This window comes from Podarcis liolepis (assembly GCF_965112155.1).
Source record: "Podarcis liolepis genome assembly, chromosome: 1".
In the NCBI taxonomy this organism is placed as follows: Eukaryota; Metazoa; Chordata; class Lepidosauria; order Squamata; family Lacertidae; genus Podarcis; species Podarcis liolepis.
In genome coordinates, this window is record NC_139554.1 from 78585851 (window position 1) to 78604802 (window position 18952).

The 18952-nt window shown below is 38.0% G+C and overlaps 1 protein-coding gene across 2 annotated transcripts; it reads right to left on the minus strand.

The window, feature by feature from the left end:
- On the minus strand, positions 1–18569 carry TESMIN (testis expressed metallothionein like protein). Of its 2 annotated transcripts, XM_083480240.1 has the most exons (13): positions 17813–18569; positions 15496–16046; positions 14868–14982; positions 13478–13536; positions 12652–12813; positions 10504–10624; positions 8258–8334; positions 7003–7076; positions 6016–6087; positions 5090–5192; positions 4118–4255; positions 2772–2947; positions 1–1066 (listed from the first exon to the last, which is right to left on the minus strand). In XM_083480240.1, the coding sequence occupies exons 1-13, from the start codon at positions 17850–17852 to the stop codon at positions 874–876; spliced, it is 1881 nt and encodes a 626-aa protein (XP_083336366.1). In that variant the 5' UTR covers positions 17853–18569; the 3' UTR covers positions 1–873. The 2 variants fall into 2 exon arrangements, with proteins under 2 accessions (XP_083336366.1, XP_083336367.1); XM_083480241.1 differs by lacking the exon at positions 2772–2947 and having other exon boundaries at positions 924–1066.
- Between the last annotated feature and the right edge of the window lie 383 nt (positions 18570–18952).

Sequence of the window (18952 nt, forward strand, 5' to 3'; positions counted from 1 at the left end):
TATATTAACTAAACACCAACTTTAATGCAAGTTTTGCTACGCAGAGGTGCAAATCATTCGGATTGTGACTCAAATGTCATGAATTCAATGTTTTACTTTCATATCTACTGCATGTTCCTCTTTTAGCACAAGAAAAAATTCTTAATAAAGGGTTGCATTAGCTAAAATTTCTATCAGTTTTCATCATTACAAAACTAGTAAAGTACAGTAAATTGAAAACAATCTTTTAAAACAATTCAACACTAAGATAAATAGAAACCAAATTACATCTGAGGCACTCCCATTTTTACGGCACCATTAATCAGGCTAATTTTCATTTAAATCTGTGAAATGATTAAACTTGGAGGGAAGTTTTGAGTGAGTGTCCTTGACTCAAACAAAAATATTTTAACTAGGAATTATTTTCACGTATTGAGTTTGCATCTAATCAAATTTAATTCAGAGTAATTTAGAAATTATATAATGTGTGTTCCACAAGCCAGTTATCTGGAAAACATCTAAATCTGTGTTTGTTAATCTATATGAGCCTATAGTAGCAGAAAGATGAGAAATTTTAATTTATAAACCAAAATAATTTAGTTTACATGCTTTTAATTATACTGTTAATCTGGAATATTAACCTACACCATGTTGGCCTCCCTACTGCCCCCCTACTCTCCCTCTTGGTTACTTACAATGACCTTTGGCTTGGAAAGCCAGGTAAGCAATGCAGCTCCATCCTGGCCACTACTGTGTAAACTAGCATTATATGGAAATAAAAAATAGCAATGATATGAGAATAATAATGGTAAGTTATTTTTTATCAATATTATCAACATCAAAGGCTATTTCAAGCATTACTGCAGTTCATTGTGCATTTGTATCCAAAGCAGATTATTCAACTTTCAGCCCTTTGGATTTAAATTCAGAGTGCAGGATCTGTGATAAGCATCTTCCAAATTCTTCTAAGATCATTTGTTCTGCTAGGCAAATAGAGTAAGCTTCTTTTTCTGCCTCTTCAGCTTGAGCAAGAAGACAGGCACATGTTGCCTCAACCACTTCCCATGATATACACGTACTAGACTGCCTATTGGAACAAAAAAACCAATATATACTTTTAAAATTAGTAAATTAATGAAAAAGCTAAGTTACCAGTTTACTCATGGCTGAACTTTTCAGGGTCTTCAAACAGGATTTTCTGTGCCAGGTACACTTTTTTGCATTTGGCCTTCAAATATAGGAAAGGGCAAAATTTGCATATGCTTTGTCACATATGCATTCTTATTTTTTATTTTGCAAGTGTGTGGAGAGACTGAAATAAATAAAGGGCTACCTACAACTAATAATGTCTCAATGTCAGCAGGTGAAGTTTTCCCCAAAATTTTATTTCCTCATTACAAAAGGCTTAATCTGTTCAATTATTGTCTATTTAACAGTGCTTCATTTTCCCCATACAACTTCCTCGTTCCAGCCACTTTTCTCTGGTTGGAATTCTGGAAGGAAAAGCAACCAGAGGGTTGAGGTGCAGGGCAGAAGCAAAAGGCAGGCGAAAGATTAAGCACTCATCCTCACCTCCCATTTCTTCACTGCGAATCATGCCCTACTCAGGCTACTTTTCAACTCTTTGGAAACAACCTAGATTCACAAAGCTACCGGCCTCTCCCATCCCAATTGTAGGATAAAGCAGCCGCCTCAGGCAGAACCCCCTGAGGTGGTGCCACGAGGTCTGCCCCACCCACCCCACCACCTGCACTGCTAATTTCCAGTGATTCCTCACCAAAATCTCACAAGAGCTCATGAAGCATAGCAATGGGTGCCAGTGCTGGTGGTGCCAGCAGCAGAGCTAGGTTGCTGTCAAATGTGTAGGTCAGCCTTTAGACAGGCAACATACATAAACAGTAAATGAGCTGTTAAAAAAATATTCCTTATACTGTATACCAAGCATGACACTTTCATTCCCAAATAAACTACTCTGTCCATTTCAATAGGTTTTTAAAAAGCCCTTCTGCAGTGCTTCCCTCACTGGTGCACATCATTGGTAAATAAAAATCTGCTGTACACTGAAGTTTTTGAAGGCTTGTCTACAAGCCTGCTACCACAATTTTAGCAAAGCTGCCAACTTGCCAGCTACACATATTTGACTGCCTGAAATTAAAGCATATGTTGCTTAAAAGGTAAAGGGACCCCTGACCATTAGGTCCAGTCGTGACCAACTCTGGGGCTGCAGCGCTCATCTCGCTTTATTGGCCGAGGGAGCTTCCGGGTCATGTGGCCAGCATTACTAAGCCGCTTCTGGTGAACCAAAGCAGTGCACGGAAACGCTATTTACCTTCCCGCCAGAGCGGTACCTATTTATCTACTTGCACTTTGATGTGCTTTCAAACTGCTAGGTTGGCAGGAGCAGGGACCGAGCAATGGGAGCTCACCCCGTTGCGGGGATTCGAACCGCCGACCTTCTGATCGGCAAGTCCTAGGCTCTGTAGTTTAACCCACAGCGCCACCCGCTTCAAAAACAAACACACCAAACATATATTGGTACCAAAGAGTCAGTGCTACAACCTTCACCTCAGCAGTAACCTGTGTAGCTGAAACAAGTTACTAAGCTCTGACAGAATAATCATACGTAAGATGGAGCATCTAGAAAGGAGAAAGCAAAGGTTGAGAGGGACAGACAACTAGGCTGTTACATATATGTTTAAAATCAGTGCTATGGCATATTAAAAAGTTTGCTATTTTAAGATACATATCTTAGATAAAAGGTGGACATCACATAGGTAATCCTTAATATTTACCTGTCTTTTCTGCTTTTTGATAATATTTCAAAATTAGAAAATGATACAGAGTCATTTCCCTCATAACTTTTAATTTCCATATAGTTTGGTATATTCATTAGTGTTTTTCGATCTGGGCTTTCTTCATAATTTTTGCAACCAACACACTTGCAGATAGATGAACACATGATTTTAGCCTAGAAGATGCAAAATGTTCTAATTCATAAATCACTCAATACTATTAAATAATGTAAGATCTGGCTGTGCTACAATACAAGGACTCAGCCATACAGAAACAAATAAAACGTTTTAAGTGCAATATGCAATGTGACACTAGATGGCAATGGTGAGTTATGGAAAATTCAATGTGTTTTGTTTTTTTAAAATGATTTTTAAAAAAAACATTTTCAGAACGGTTTTTATGTGTGTAGATTCCACCTGTGTATGATTCCTTGGAAGTATGCTTCCAAGATCATTGGTAATTGCTACAAAGAATATTATAGGGTGATAAACTATATTTCACTACTCCTAGTTGTATGTGGAGTTCTCTTTGAAGAATACTAAGAAATGTCAGTTAGTTTAGAATATGGACCCAGATTGACTGACACTGGCTAGCATAAAAAAAAAAAAGCTTAATTATTTCCATAGGCACAATTCAAGTATCAAACTTGTTTCCAGAAACAATTTGAAGCACTGGGTTTGACCTGCTCTTAATATCTGTCTTGGATTTGCTGCTCCTACCTTTAATACTCATATGTATCACATTTATCTTCAGGTGCCATAAGAAAGGACCTTTTTCTGGGTTCTCCTAAAGTTGATTTCATTGACAAATTGAATGTGCATTTTGTATTCTTTGTAAACTGTTGAGTTGTATTTACAGTTAAGAGGGATACAGATTTTGTTGAATAACTAAAAAATAAATAAGATTTATTGGTACTCATCACTTCAACCATGAAAGAAGCATCTTTGGTTTCTTGTACAACCCTCACATACTGCTTTGTAAAATATATCATACCTGCATGGCGGAATAGGAAATGCTTTCTTTATTTTGCCAGCATATTTCCATTTACCTTTCTTCTAGTGCAGATGCAAAAGACAGGGCTCTTGTACCTTTAATAATTGTGTAGATGTAGAAGAAAAGTTTCACCGGCTGTAAAGATACAAAAGCCCTGTATTTTTTTGCAGGTGGCCACCAAATAGTCTAGCTGCTTTTAAACTTTGCACCTGATGCTAGAGCCTGCAGTTTTCCATGTGGAGCACACTCTCTGGGAGTTTCCTCTCAGATAAAGTTTCTAATTTTACTGGATGAATCCCACCACTGTTACACATTTTTATAAAGCAGAATTAGAAAATTTCATTGAACAAACCTCAAAGCATTCACAGTAATTTTTTAGGCACCCTGACCGCTTACAATTACATCCTTTATTATGTCTGGGCTTGATATCTCCTAGTTTCCCTTTTCCAATCTTTGGCAGGAAAGCTTCTGGATTTCTGTCAAGACAAGCCTAAAAGAAATATTTTTTTATTTATATAGAAGACATTCAAATTGGAAAAAAATCATTTTTTTACCTTTTTATAGCTTACTTTATTTCTAAACTATGCTTTTCTGAAGGCATATTAATTATTTTTTACAAGTGGTAGCAATCAAGGAAGTTCTTGTTTATATGGTCCACCCGTTAACATGAGATAAGATGTACTCACAGCACTGTATGTTGTCATCTGTGGAGGCTATTCCGCTAGAGCTACTAGGGTACAGTCCTTCCAATAAAAATGTCAAGCAAATCTCAAAACCACACACTCTTTCCCATCATGTACACATTAGATACTTAAATGAACTCAGAGGCTTGTGGGGACATTTCCATCAATCTTCTAGTCTTTGGCCCATCAGCTCTGTGCATTGCTCAGCCAACCCTAATCTAAAAGTATGGCTATGGTAAAGAGGTCCCTTCCATGTATCTCTAGGACATGGGTAGGCAAACTAAGGCCCAGGGGCCGGATCCGGCCCAATCGCCTTCTAAATCCGGCCTGCAGATGGTCTGGGAATCAGTGTGTTTTTACATGAGCAGAATGTGTACTTTTATTTAAAATGCATCTCTGGGTTATTTGTGGGTCATAGGAATTCATTCATTATTTTTTTCAAAATATAGTCCGGCCCCCCACAAGATCTGAGGAACAGTGGACCGGCCCCCTGCTGAAAAGGTTTGCTGACCCCTGCTCTAGGAGGACTGCCAGCTTTTTAGCCCTTGCTGAGGAGATTTCTCCTTCGTCTCTTGTTAGGAAACAGGACAGTAATTAACACAGGAGATATAATAAAAAGTAGATAATAATACTTGCATTACCTTAATTGCCTTAATCCTCTCTAGTTCATGTTGTGGATTGTTATAACAATTATTGCAGTTGCAGTTACTGCAGAAATCACCATTGGCAAAGCAATCACAGTATCTGTGTTTAACAAAGGCAGCAGATGAAATACATTTTATAGTTCATCATTTTCAAGGATGGTTCATGTAGTCATGTGGTTATCTGTGCATTCTATGATTTTGTTTTTCTCTGCCCCCAATTTTTTGGCATTCTGAAGATTGCATCCAATCCAGCAACCAACATTTCATGCAAGTGCTTTCAATGGGAGATTGCTGATCCCATTCTCTATAGTTTCCCTTCTAGATATTTTCTGTCTCCTTTTTATTCTAAAACAGTATTATTTATGTCTTATTTAATGCAAGTTATTAAGTAATCTTCCCATTCCGTATGTAAACATTTACATGAACCTTTACTCAAGATACCTACTAAAGAGTGGCAGAGGAAAACGAATGAATATCAGATAAAAAAGGCTGATACATTTTCAACATGCATTTGGTATATAAAAGCAATTTTTAATTTCTTTTTTTACTACTACAGTGTTAGAAGAGAGCAAGGAACATAATGGCTCAGAACCTCTATTTTCTATATTATCTTTATATAGTACTATGAACTACTAGAGATACACTTATTTTGTCATGGTATCTATTTTTTTGTGCTGCCTTATTTTTCAACATGCTTCCAGAAGTGTATCTTCCAGGCATTACTTTGTATGCATCAGGCTAAGCACTGTGCATAAAAAGAAGAGAAAAATGCAGCTTCAGATGTGGTAAATTAATATTCTGTTCTATATCAAACTCCTGTTTACTGCCATGGCTTCAGTTTAATACATATGGCAGGAATAAATTAATTACATTTGGAGTTTTTTTACACTAAGAATAGATACTTCAATATTTCATTTACTTACAATTTGAGACACTGTGATTTAGTGCAGTTGCATGGCTTTTTTGACTTTGTATCCCAGGAGCTGCAAGGTAACCTAGGCGTTGCAATTTTTTTTTAAAAAAGAAGCACATTATTAGCTATATAATTAAAAATTATATATTGAATGTATTGGGAAGATTATTAGAGATTACACCCATTTACTGGTGAAAAAGCGTGAAAAATGGGACTCCTAACTATGACTCCATTCACAGAACCTTGTTTTGCTACCTCAAGTCCTCCACATCACTTGCTGTAAGGGTAATGAATCTCTTGAACAAATCCTCATTCAATCTTCTGTTATACAGAGGGAAACATAATGCATCGGGTCCTAAAATAAACTGAACTTATCCCTCCTCCCCCACTGCAGCTGCCAATGGCTCTGGTGGGCTGGAGCCCCTCCTAACAAAGTAGGATGGGATGGGAGGCTTCTGAAGGAGCAGGAAATCAACCTAGGTAGGACCTGGATATAAGTCAACAGAAGGACCATTTCCCACCACCACCTCCTCAGGATTATGCTGAATATGTTGTGCCAAGGGTTCAATGGCCAAAACAAACAAAAGAGGAGAATGTTGATAGCCTTGCTTCATCCCCAACTGTGGACTAATTTGATTAAAATCAAGATTATTTATTATCACTTTATCAAACAAATCACTATATACTTGTTATATTTTATTTATAAATTTAGGGTCAAATCTCATCATTTTGATAACACCAGTTAAGTACACCTACTCCACACAATCAACAGATTTGAATATTTTAAATAGTAACACCATTAGTGGAGTGTGAGTAGTTTTACAAAGACAAATAATATTTAACAGTTACCAATTAGATCTGAAATCTGGAGGTAACAGACAAAGCTAGCCTGACTAGGGTATAGAGCTTTTCAGTATTGTAGGGATTTGTATAAATACCATGTCTTATTATTAAAGATATTAACAAATATATATATATATATCTATTACTGTCTTACCCAACTAAGGTCAGTTTTGTTGGCTCTTGAAGATTTTTATCTGAATGGCATGTATATATGGATCCATTATCAAGCTGTTCAAAATACAAACCAGATATTCCATTTGCATTTAGTTGTCAACTTTTTATATACATTTAAAAAACAAAAATATTATAAAAATAGATTAAATAATCAAGATAAAATATTTATAAATCACCTTCATCAATGTTAGAACAAGTCATGGAAAAGTGAAATATACTTTAGGAAAAATGGTATTTTAGGATTGATATTTGCCTTTAACTTATACTCTTAAGTGTTGACACTATTTTCATGTTGCTGACTGGGACCAGCTCCAAATTTTGGAGCACTAGTACAAGAAAAAAGGCTACCTTGTTGCTCCTAATAATTCTCACAGGAGACACAGATCTCCATCCTTGATTTTGCAATCTGCTTGTTTCCAGATCAGGTATCTTTATCTCTCCCATATAGTCTTCTTTTTATTGTGGGTCTGTGGCACATTGTTACACATACCCTGCAGGCTTTCGATTAGTAACAGAATTTTATTCTTTAGATCTAAGGTTTGTGTATACTTAATGAATGTATTAAATGCTTGTGTATAACTGTGCTGTCTGAAGCAGCATCTATATTAGGGTTGCCATATTTCAAAAAGTGAAAATCTGGACACAAAAGTTGTTGTTTTTTCAACCACAGTATTCCAGGTGTCTGGGAAATTCCGGATATATGGCAACCCTAACTCCGTCTCTTCATTTTTGTGAAATAGACCAATCTTTCTCTACTTCCTGGTATGATTAGTTATTTATTAGGTATAAGGGTTAAAGCTATACACCCATTTTTAATGGACACATGCACTCCTTCCATGCAAAAGGTTCCAATCCCCTGAGCTGTACATTGAGGCCATGCGTGTGGTGGTAAGGCATGTGGGTTCAGATGCATGCCTCATAACACCCCCCAACCCTCCAGAGGAGATTTGGGGAGCACAGAGGGAAGAGAGGGGCAGAATTCCTGCTGCGCTATCAGGAATCCTTGCAACAGCTTCCACTAGCACAACAGGTTTGTTGAATATGGCCCATTCTAACAAGGCCTGCCTGTAGCAACAAAGCAGAAACATGAGACAAGGCATCAAAGCAGGCAATGGTTGGGTACTAAAACATATACACAATCTGCATATCCCTTGGTAGACAGAGAAAGACGCATGATATGCAGTTTGAGAATGTCAAATTAAAAACTCTTATCTGAGGGCAAAAGTAACACTTACCTCTTGTGCACAGACATTCAGTTTACCTCCAACTGGTAAAAACTGTCCCAGTACAGATGTTACAGAATTACTTGTATCTAATAAAAAAATATTTCATTTAGGTTAGTGCAATGTATAGATTTAAACAAATACACATTTGGATAAATGACGTACATTTCAGAGGAACTAATAGATGTAAACAGTTTCTTCTTTAGCATAAATAAAACTTGGAAATAATTAAGTTTTTAACTATGCTAAAGAAGTTTGACATTTTCCATATATTTATCTTTCCAAACCAAACTGCATTTGCCGGTATTTCACGCAACTATAAAAAGAAAGGATCCTACAGAGGGCAAAAAAACACACAAGACGCTCCAGAAGCCCAGGATGGTGGTAGTTTAGTTGTAAAGCCATGTTTTGCATGCAAAATATACATGTTCAACTCCTGATGTTTCCAAATACAAATTGGAGAGACTGCCTGAAAGGCAGGATTGCTGCTGCAATATATTGAGATATATGAACCAGTGGCTTGATGGCATAAAGCAGCTTATGTTCACTAAGTAGGAACAGCAGCAGTTGGGAGGCCAACCTTATGGGGTTGTTTCTAAAGCATCTCCAGCTAGCTGTCCCAACACATATCTTTGCACATTTCACTTTCGCATGCACTTCCATGTTCATGACTATCAGGCTTCGTTTTATACATTTATATAATTTTGTGCAAATCTAATCCTCTTCCCCCAGCTCAAAAAATATGTGCCCTATGCTAAGAATTGGGTCCCGCAAAGAGTGAGTTTATTTTGAAATAGTGGTTTGGAGAATGAAAGGGCTGGGCTTACTGTATTTTTTGCTCTATAAGACTCACTTTTTCCCTCCTAAAAAGTAAGGGGAAATGTGTGTGTGTCTTATGCAGCGAATGCAGGCTGTGCAACTATCACAGAAGCCAGAACAGCAAGAGGGATTGCTGCTTTCACTGCGCAGCGATCCCTCTTGCTGTTCTGGCTTCTGAGATTCAGAATATTTTTTTTCTTGTTTTCCTCCTCCAAAAACTAGGTGCATCTTGTGGTCTGATGCATCTTATAGAGCGAAAAATACAGTAGCTTCTTCTTCTAAAAAGCTAAAGGTGTCCACGTGTATGGGTGCAACAGTAATTGCCAAAATTTTAAAGGTCAAAAAATAAAAAAACCCTTCCAATAATGAAAAATGGGTGCAACAATAACTGAAAATGTTTCTATTTGGCAATGCAAGTCTAGTCTTAGAAAAGCTTTTGCTTCTTTGTACTTTAAACAGATAGAAAAGGGTTGTAAGTCTTATGATGTGGACTGCACTTCCTCCTTGTGTGTTAATAACAACTTGTATGAAAAAAAAATTCTGGTCTGAATGCACAGTGAACTACTATTCGATGGGTCTTACTTCTGAGTAGACATGCATAAGATTGCACTGTTGGTCTCAGGCCCAAATTTTTAAAATGTACTGTATTACTACAATTGCAGTTGGTTTGAGGAGAAATTGTCTGAGTGCAATTTAAATATGTACAATTATTAAATTTTTTACAATCAAGATTTTGAGAAGAAACCTAAGAAAGACTCCTTCTCAGATTTTATCTTTGTCATCATTCAGAGACAGTGATTGCTATATAACAATATGTGAAAAGAATGCTTATTGAAATATTATCATTACTATATTGATCTATTAAAATTACCAGATTCCTTTATAGTTGATTGAACAGTGACATCATGTGGATGGTTTGGGTAAATGCAGACAGAACTCCCCCTTGCAAGCATACACAATTTACTAGGAGCCTTTCTATGCTTAAGATTCCATGGTAGCCCAAGTCCTTATTTTGTTCCTGAACTGTTGAGCTCAGTCTAGACATCTCCCCTAACTGCATGTTTCTGTTATGGGAATACTGCATTTTCCCAATGTTGAGAGCATTATATTTTATAACTTAGAAAACGTGGTGCTTTCCCCAGAAAATTGCCCTATGGATTATGAATATTTGAGTTTTACAGATGTCATCTGGATATTGTCTATGATGAAGCTTGCTGAAAGTATATAGACAGGATCTATATTGGCAATAAATAAAACAATGAGACAAGGCACCTGAGCATTCCATGGTTGGGTGGCAAGATTATTCAGCATATTCTGCACATCCCTTGGTGAGGTCAGTGAAGGGAATGTTCACAATCAGATTTCCCTAATACAATGCATTTTGTTCTGTTATTTTCATTAATTGTATATGTTGTTCATATTTTCCAAAATTTCAATACCTGTCTGAGGATACTTAGGCTGGTCTTGATACTGGGGGACCAAATGAACTGCTTTTAATTCTCTTGTGTCTGTATTGTTTATACAAAGTATGTGAGTACCACCCTTCAACTGGCAGATGATCTGAATTGCATAATCAACAACAAAAATAATCAGATTAAAACCCATATTACACTCCTTAAAATGAGCATCAAAACTTAATCAATATACAACATAAAAGTATGAAATTAAAAATATTAAGATTTTTCTTAAAAATAAGCAGTGCAGGATCCATATATACTTCTTGCAGGAGGGCATTCCACAAATACATTTATATCATAATTGTCAGGGCTGGGCTAGGCTGGAGAACCTCAGGCTGGGGGCCAAATGTGGCCCCTATACTTCACTTTATAGCCCTTGGGAACCTCTGGCCATAGCTCTTCCCCAGACCACACACCTCACAGGTCTTGCTTCATTCCATCCTCCAGGTTTCTGTCCCCACCCCCACCTTGAATATGTCATTGAACTGTAACAATGCCTCTTGCTTGTCTGGATGGAGATAAAGCTCTGTCATTTGTGTGGCAAGCCTCTAGTTTGTACAAAGATAAGATTAACATCCATTGCCCCACCCACCACTGGCATTTGGCCCTTTGATGGTTGTTCACTAGGGAATGTGACACTTGGGCTGAACAAAGTTATCCACTCCTGCTTCGGGGGAGTGCATCCCCCACCCAAAACCAGCTGCACACCACCCAGCTGAGCAGATTTCTCAGCCAACAGGACTTCCACTTTATAATAGAATCCAACCCAAGGGACCGAGGGGGCTTCGTCCCCCATAAAATATTTAAGGGGGTAGGCCCCCCAAAGTTGAGGGGTATTGCCTTTCAAATGGCATCATGTCATGTGATAGATTATGCGGGGTGGGGCTTACCTGCCCAATATTTTATTCAAGTTGGCACCCCTGCACTTCATCAGGTTCTTTGCCTTCATAATCCCCAAAATAACCTTCACATTCATAACTGCCACTACCTCCCTGCAATTAAGTTAAGGAAAATAGAGGTAGACCTGTGTGTCATCAGCATACTAATGCTATTAGCATACTGATTACACTGAAGTCTAAACCGTCAGATGGCTTATCCCAGTAGTTTTAAACTAATGCTAACAATCATACAGACAAGATAGAAGTTGAAGCCAGCAGCCAAAGGGTAGAATAGAAGTCCCCCCCCCCCCCCAGCAGTGCATTCTGAATCCATTATCCCAGAATGGAGCAGAAACACAACATACTGTGCCTCTAAGTCCTACCCTAGTGATTTGCTTTAGAAGGATACAAATGCCAATGGTACTGAAGTATTCCCTGGCATGTCATCCAGGGAAGTGTTCTCCATTCCAAACCTTGCCTGGAAGCCAGATTTGAAAGGACCTAAGTAACCAATGCCTAAGACAGTTGAACTATTACTGAACTTAGAGGATCTTGCTTCTGAGTAAGCTTGCTTAGGATTGTGCATTAAATAATTAAAAATGTAATATAGCAGAAACAGTTGATAAGAAAAAGAACTTGGAACAAAGCCAAGGAAATATATTGGGTGGGAAGGATAGATTAGGTAAAGTAGATGACAGTCCATAATGCTGCTCTGAAGAAGCAACTAATCATACACATATGGGTAAAGGGACCCCTGATCATTAGGTCCAGTCGTGACCGACTCTGGTGTTGTGGCGCTCATCTCACTTTATTGGCTGAGGGAGCCGGCGTACAGCGCATGGAAATACTGTTTACCTTCCCGCCGGAGCGGTAACTATTTATCTACTTGCACTTTGACATGCTTTCAAACTGCTAGGTTGGCAGGAGCTGGGAATGAGCAATGGGACCTCACCCCATCACAGGGATTCGAACCGCTGACCTGATCAGCAAGCCCTAGGCTCTGTGGTTTAACCCACAGTGCCACCCGCGTCCATGCTGCTCTGATTAAGCATCTAATCATACACATATAGTCAAGACTATAAACAGAACTATAAAATGGTCATTGTTTTCTTACTGCCTACATGGCACCACTAAGAGGAAGCCACTCTACTAAGAGCCCTGCAGTTTCATTCTAATAAAAACATAGACAACAAAAAACTATTGGCAAAGTTTTCCTGTGCAAGTTATTATATTGTAAAAACACAGCAGTTACCACTTGAGGACTGGCATAATTTCTCTGTGAACAGGTAGGTTCCTCCATTGCATTTTGTGAAGCTGCTAGGTTATGGTTGATTTCTTCACCATTTGAATTTTGAACAACTGCTTCATCTGAATTATTAGCTGTAATGCTAACAACTGCTTCTCTGACCTCAGCCTGAAATATAATCAATTTCATATTTTAAAGGATATGCTTACAGTATGTTGCACTGTTAAAAAGCTATTGTTGAAAAAAATAATTGAAGTTGCTTAAATTGATCGGAAACATTATGATTAAATTGATGCATAGAATAGTCAATTAAAATTGTCATTATTACCACTATCTTTAAAAGCCCAACTTACATCTAAAGGACTAAGAAAGGATGGGGGAAAATAACCTGAAATAAATACCGGTAATTACATTCCACATTGCTTTGAGTCATTTAAATAATAGTATGAATAAATTACAGAAGTTGTATCAATTAATCAATTTTATTGGATGCTAAGGATTCAATACAGATATTAATTCTGTGTCTGTGTCCTAAATGCATCCATGGTACTTTTTCTCTGGCATCCTGTTTCCCATAATAACTGGATGTTCAGGAGGTAGCTGGAGGTAGCTGGACACCGAGGAGTGTCTTTGCCCAACTTTCATTCATACAATGGCTTCATCCATTTCTAGAGAAGTCGGGTCTGGCTATGCCGACCCATTCAAAACCATCAAAGCAGAGGTTGCGGGGGAGGGGGGACAGACAAACATTTGGGGGACATCTGCCTATGCAACTCACTGTGGATCCAACTCACATTATCCTAACAAGTAGTAAAACATAGTATATACTTACAATCTCATCACAAACAGCAGCAGTATCCTGAGATGAAACAGTGATACCGTTGCATGATTCTACAACACAAAATGGAGTTGAAGAGAAAATTATGTGGACAATGTTAAATATTCAATCTAATCAGAATATTATTGTTTATATCCCACGACTGTTACAATATAACTCATAAAACCAACAACATTTGAAGTTGAGTATAAGCAATTGAGTGTAGAATAAGAAGAGCAAGTAGAAACGGCAACCTTCCTAGGTACAATTCAAACACATTTCCCCTTACAGTGGTACCTCGGAAGTAAAATGGAATGTGTTTCAGAAGTCTGTTCAACTTCCAAAACGTTTGGAAACCAATGCATGGCTTCAGATTGGCTGCAAGAAGCTCCTGCAGCCAATTGTAAGCTACAGAAGCCACATTGGACATTTGTATTCCAAAAAATGTTTGCAAATTGGAACACTCACTTCCAGGTTTCTGGCATTTGGGAGCCAAAACGTTCGACTTGCAAGGCATTTGGGATTCAAGGTACGACTGTATTTCAAATCCATTCAAAGGAGTTTCACTGGGGTAATTTCTTTATAGTAAATTTTTATATGACAAAAAATCTAAATTATTTTAAAATATATTTGAAATGTAAGTTTCAAATGAATATAAATTCAAATGAAAATATGAAGTATTTGAAAATGAAACAAAAAAAAAAAAAACATCCTAAGGAAAAAATGAAGGCACCCCATTATACTTTGTAATGTACTGAAAAAAGAAGGCTTAAAGTGAATGGCTGTTAACTTTTCAGTAAATGATGGTTAGGATGCCAACAGGATTTTCATGAGGGCACACACATATAATATTTGAATATGGTTTGTATCCTGTGCAAATTGTGTCCTGTTTTGCAGGTGGAGTGTGTGTGTGTGGGGGGGAGATAAATCAGGGACTCCATGCAAATAAGGGGACATACTGAATGCCAACAGGTGCAAGTTTCCCCAGAATTGTATTTCCATAGTAGAATAGGTTTAACATGGATCTCTATCCATCACATAGCTGTTAAAAGAACAAAGAACATTTCCATTTCTGAAACAGCATTACATTCACTGCAAGTGCCTTCCATTCCTGGAAGCTTTAGAAAACAAGTTGCAACTGAAACAACTTGGGTGCCAAGTGTGAAGTTTCCAACTGTAATCAATAAACAGCAAATATAGGGCAAAAAGTTACACAGTTTCCTTTAATGTAATAATTGGTAAACAAAAGTCCTCCATTTCTGATTCCTTTAAATTAGTAAAAGAGCTAAAGGTAAAAATGATTTATCTTTAATAATAATAAGCAATCCAGAAAACATATTAAGTGGAAACCCACCTGCACGAAACAAAAGATGCAAACATGAAAGGATATTTCAAAAACACTCACCACCAGAACACTCTGGTATGGCTTGTGACACAGTAGAACTATTCATAATTCCTTTGATTTGGTCACAAGAAACACAGTTCTTTGCATCTGCAGTTGAAGTTATTGTTCTCAGTACCTAGGAAAGCAAACATACTGTTCGAACTTAATATACAAAACTATTTGTGCTGTAATAATAATAAATATGTTAAAATGTTAAATTATATACACTGTAATAGTACTATAACAAATCATCTATATCCCATGATTGATCCTATCATGCCTCACTCTTTCATCAGGAGGCTGAGAGGGATACACACCCAATGCCTATGCAGAGTATGTGGCCAATTTTAAATCCCAAAATATTGTCTTGTCCAGTTTGTTCTCCTTCTTGGGATGGACCTTGGGGTGGGATCACTGTTAGTGGGACAGCAGTATTGTTCCCATTCTCAGGACATGAAGAGCTAGAAATGTACTAAGTAGGACTAAAATGCATTCATGATATATTCCCCATGTATTATAATGCAATATTTCTAAGCTGCCCTACATTTTCATTAAATGATGCTGAATTTTTATCTAAAGCAACTAAAATGTAATGATTAATTCAAAGCACATATATTATGATTCAGGTATTTTAAAAAAGCAGTCTTACTGGTATCATTTCTACATTTGTATTGACTGCTCCATCAGCAGTACTGGTGCCAAGAGATAGCATGGAACCTCTATGTTCTGTCATTATGGAAGATGGAAAATTGATATTCTGTGAGCACAGTTGCAATTGTGGTAAATATGCACATGTTGTCACTTCTGAAAGAGTCGCTTCTGGTAATTTCTGATATTTTCCAAGGACTTCATCACAAAACTCTTGTGTACATGGCTGCATTTTAACTTCAAACATTGCATGTTCATTTTCTCTATTCAGAGTATGTTTCCCGCGATTCAGTGCAGCTTCAGTCTTAGAACTTAAATAGGTGTCTTGACTGGAATAGAATTCTTCTTCAACTGGTTTATTAATTAAATCAGTCTTTGGACTAAGAATTTCGGAATTAAAGGTCTTCACAAGTCCATTATCTATTCTTGAAATTCTACTAAAAGTTATATGACTTTCCATAGGTACAGTTAAACTTTCAGATTGGTAGTATTTGATCTCTGTAGAGACATCTATTTGTCCTGGGCCAATTTTCATCTTGGTAGCTGTTTCAGCTTCAAAATAAACAAACAAAAATAAGCAACAAATCATATCCAACATAAGACTCCAATCCTAAGAATATGCTCACTGATCACTTACATACTGGATGGTGTATACACAAGATCTCACTCTTGCACTCTGCAAATCCACACTCCAAACTCACCTTTGGTTTTAAAGATAGTAACTAACATGGATTAGAATTCCCAACTGAAATGTAAACTTTCAATGGCATAATGGAGAATCATCCACTTGTGTTTTCACTTTTAACCACCTTCTAGGGGGGTACTGGTTAAATTCAAATGCCAATTTCCTTAATCGATCTTAATTATATTTTCTTCAGTAGTACTGCTGTGCATGTCTGATCTTCAAACATATAAACACTATCAACAGCAATCAATATAGAGTTGCAACTTTTTCTATGCATTTGAAGTGCTTAAATGGTTTTTTATTAGACCACTGTTACTTGAACATGAATTATCTATTTGCCTTAGCTATACCTGAAACTTTTCCATTGTTTGTGACAGAAACTTCTGTGTATTATGAGAAAGTACATATTTTTACACTAGTATGAACTTGTCTTTTAAACATCACCATATGTAGTTTGGGAAATGATTTCCCATTACTATTACTATACTCATAATAAATGTACCTTTTAATATTTCTACATTCAGTACTCAAACATATAAAGTTTTGAGATACAGTTCCAAATCAGAAACAGACCCTATTGTGCAAACCAAATAGGTATTGTTGGCAGACTAGATGCAAGATGCTAATATACATTATAAAGAGATAGCAAAAAGTACAGCTGAGGGGCATAAATGTGTTTTTTTGTTTTTGTTATTGTAAACTATTATACGGACCTTCTAAAAATTTCAGATCAAGCTTTTACAACTGTGCCACTTCGAAATAGTATGTTTGCATCTGGATAACCCTGTCCTATGATCTCCCATTTGCCTACCTGAAACAAAGGAGTTTTTTTTAAGTATGTGTTGTGGTGGTTACCTCACACATTACAGATTAAGGGTGTATTTACTTGTATCTGAAGCAATCGCACACCTCTACTTCGCCTCAAGCGACAGTGCATATAGATCTGTGTTGCTGCTTTGGATGCACCTCTATATTGTGTATGGTGCATATCGGGGTGGCTAACCTGGAGCCTTCCAGGTCTTGTTGGATTAGAATTCACCTCATCCCCGGCTCTTAAACTTTGCTGTCTGGGGCTGATGAGAGTTGTTACCCAACAACAAATGGAGGACCACAGGTTCCCCTGTACTCACTCATACACACACACACATACACACACACTTTATTGGCCCAGCATGAAGATGCTCCAAGCTTCATGGTGTCTCCTTTTCACCAGGAGTGGGTGAAAAGCCTGCCTGCCCAGAGTGGCTGGGGCAACCCAGTCAGATGGGTGGCAAATAAATATATTATTATTATTATTATTATTATTATTATTATTATTATTATTATTAGCAGCCCTGACACATCTGAGAACACTGGCCAAGGGTGGCTTCCATGTAGAGATGGTGGAATATGGGGTGCTTCACACTTTGCAGGTCTGACACCCCCGTGTGTGGTACACAACTATTTCACAAAGGCTTGTTGTTCATCCTTGGCATGTCTGCTTATTGTAAACACCAGTGTCCCAGGCTTGGGACGAACTTGATGGCAGCAACATAAGGTGAAGAAGCAGCCCTCACGCAGCCATCTCGAGCGGGCCGCGGACATTCTTTTAAACCATGGTGGCTGAAGCGGGCCAGCCACCCCGCCACCTCACCTTCCCCCTCCGCAGATTCCCGCCTTTTCCCCTCCATCATCAGCACTGCATTATGAGCAGCGCTCGCCGAAGGGGTGCCAAGGAGCCGTTGGCCGGGGAGTTTTAAGCGCAGAAGCGCCCGCGAGGGCCAGCGCGCGGGAAAAGCCGCTTCCCGCTAAGCAGCCCCGCCGAGGGGGGCGGATCTCCCTCCGGGCAGTTTTCCCTCAGCGCTTCTCCGCGCGCCTGCAAAAGCCACACGGCCCGCTCGCATCTTTGAGCGGAGTGGATTCACGCTGGGCGCTGAAGGGAAAAGAACACAGCCTTCCTGCCTCTTCTTTCCCAATCTCAACCCCTTTCAATATTAGGGCAAGAATCACACAGCCGCCTTTAATCAGCAAACGAGGCAACTTATTTGCAATTGTTAAAACGCCTCTTCCCTTTCCCAGCCGGCGCCTGTTTTTCTTGAGGCAGCGGCTGAGAATCTAGGGGCTTTGCTGGTTTTCTCTCTTCTTTTAATAAGGGGACGTTCGCTTAAAAACGCCTGAGGATCAGTGAAAATATAAAGCACAGAATGGCATGAGGGAAGTTCCAGAATAAGGAACATTTCCTGCCGAAGATGCGCAGATAATATCAGTGCCGGATTTACCTATACAGTAAAAGCTAGAGTTTAGGGCCCCACTCTCTTGGGGGGCCCCCAAAAAAATTTAAAGGGAAAAAGGTCTACATTTCCAAAATATAAGATAAAAAACACTTCCACAGAAAATAAGTTCAGTTCCAAATATTCCAACTTTTGTGATTAAATAGCATATACCTAAATCCATGCATTGGAAAAAGAACCGAGGGGGTGAAGTGCTTTTCACTGTGCTTTTAAAGTCTGGAATGTACCACTTCTGAATGCAGTTAGTATGGAATAGAAAGCCTGAGAGAACAAATATTAAATAAAAATGTGGATACTAACCCATGCCAGTTTTCACATTCCAATTAGAAATGGAAATAGGTTCAGTGTCTTAAAGCTTCTGGTTATACATAAATACATAAATAAAAAGATAATTAATTACTCATTACTATCCATGCATATTGTTGCATTTTTCATTATCAAAAGCCCTTTTAAAAATCAGCATAAGATTAATCTAAGTAGACTCTTTTTTCTAGCATATATAA

Excerpts from the sequence above, each read along its gene's own strand:
- TESMIN (XM_083480240.1), bottom strand. The coding sequence starts at position 17,852 with ATGATGGAGGGGAAAAGGCGGGAATCTGCGGAGGGGGAAG. Across the intron at positions 10,625-12,651 it reads ATTATGCCAGTCCTCAAGTG|ATCATCTGCCAGTTGAAGGG; the intron begins GTAACTGCTGTG and ends TATGCAATTCAG. Across the intron at positions 5,193-6,015 it reads AAATCACAGTGTCTCAAATT|ATACTGTGATTGCTTTGCCA; the intron begins GTAAGTAAATGA and ends TGTTAAACACAG.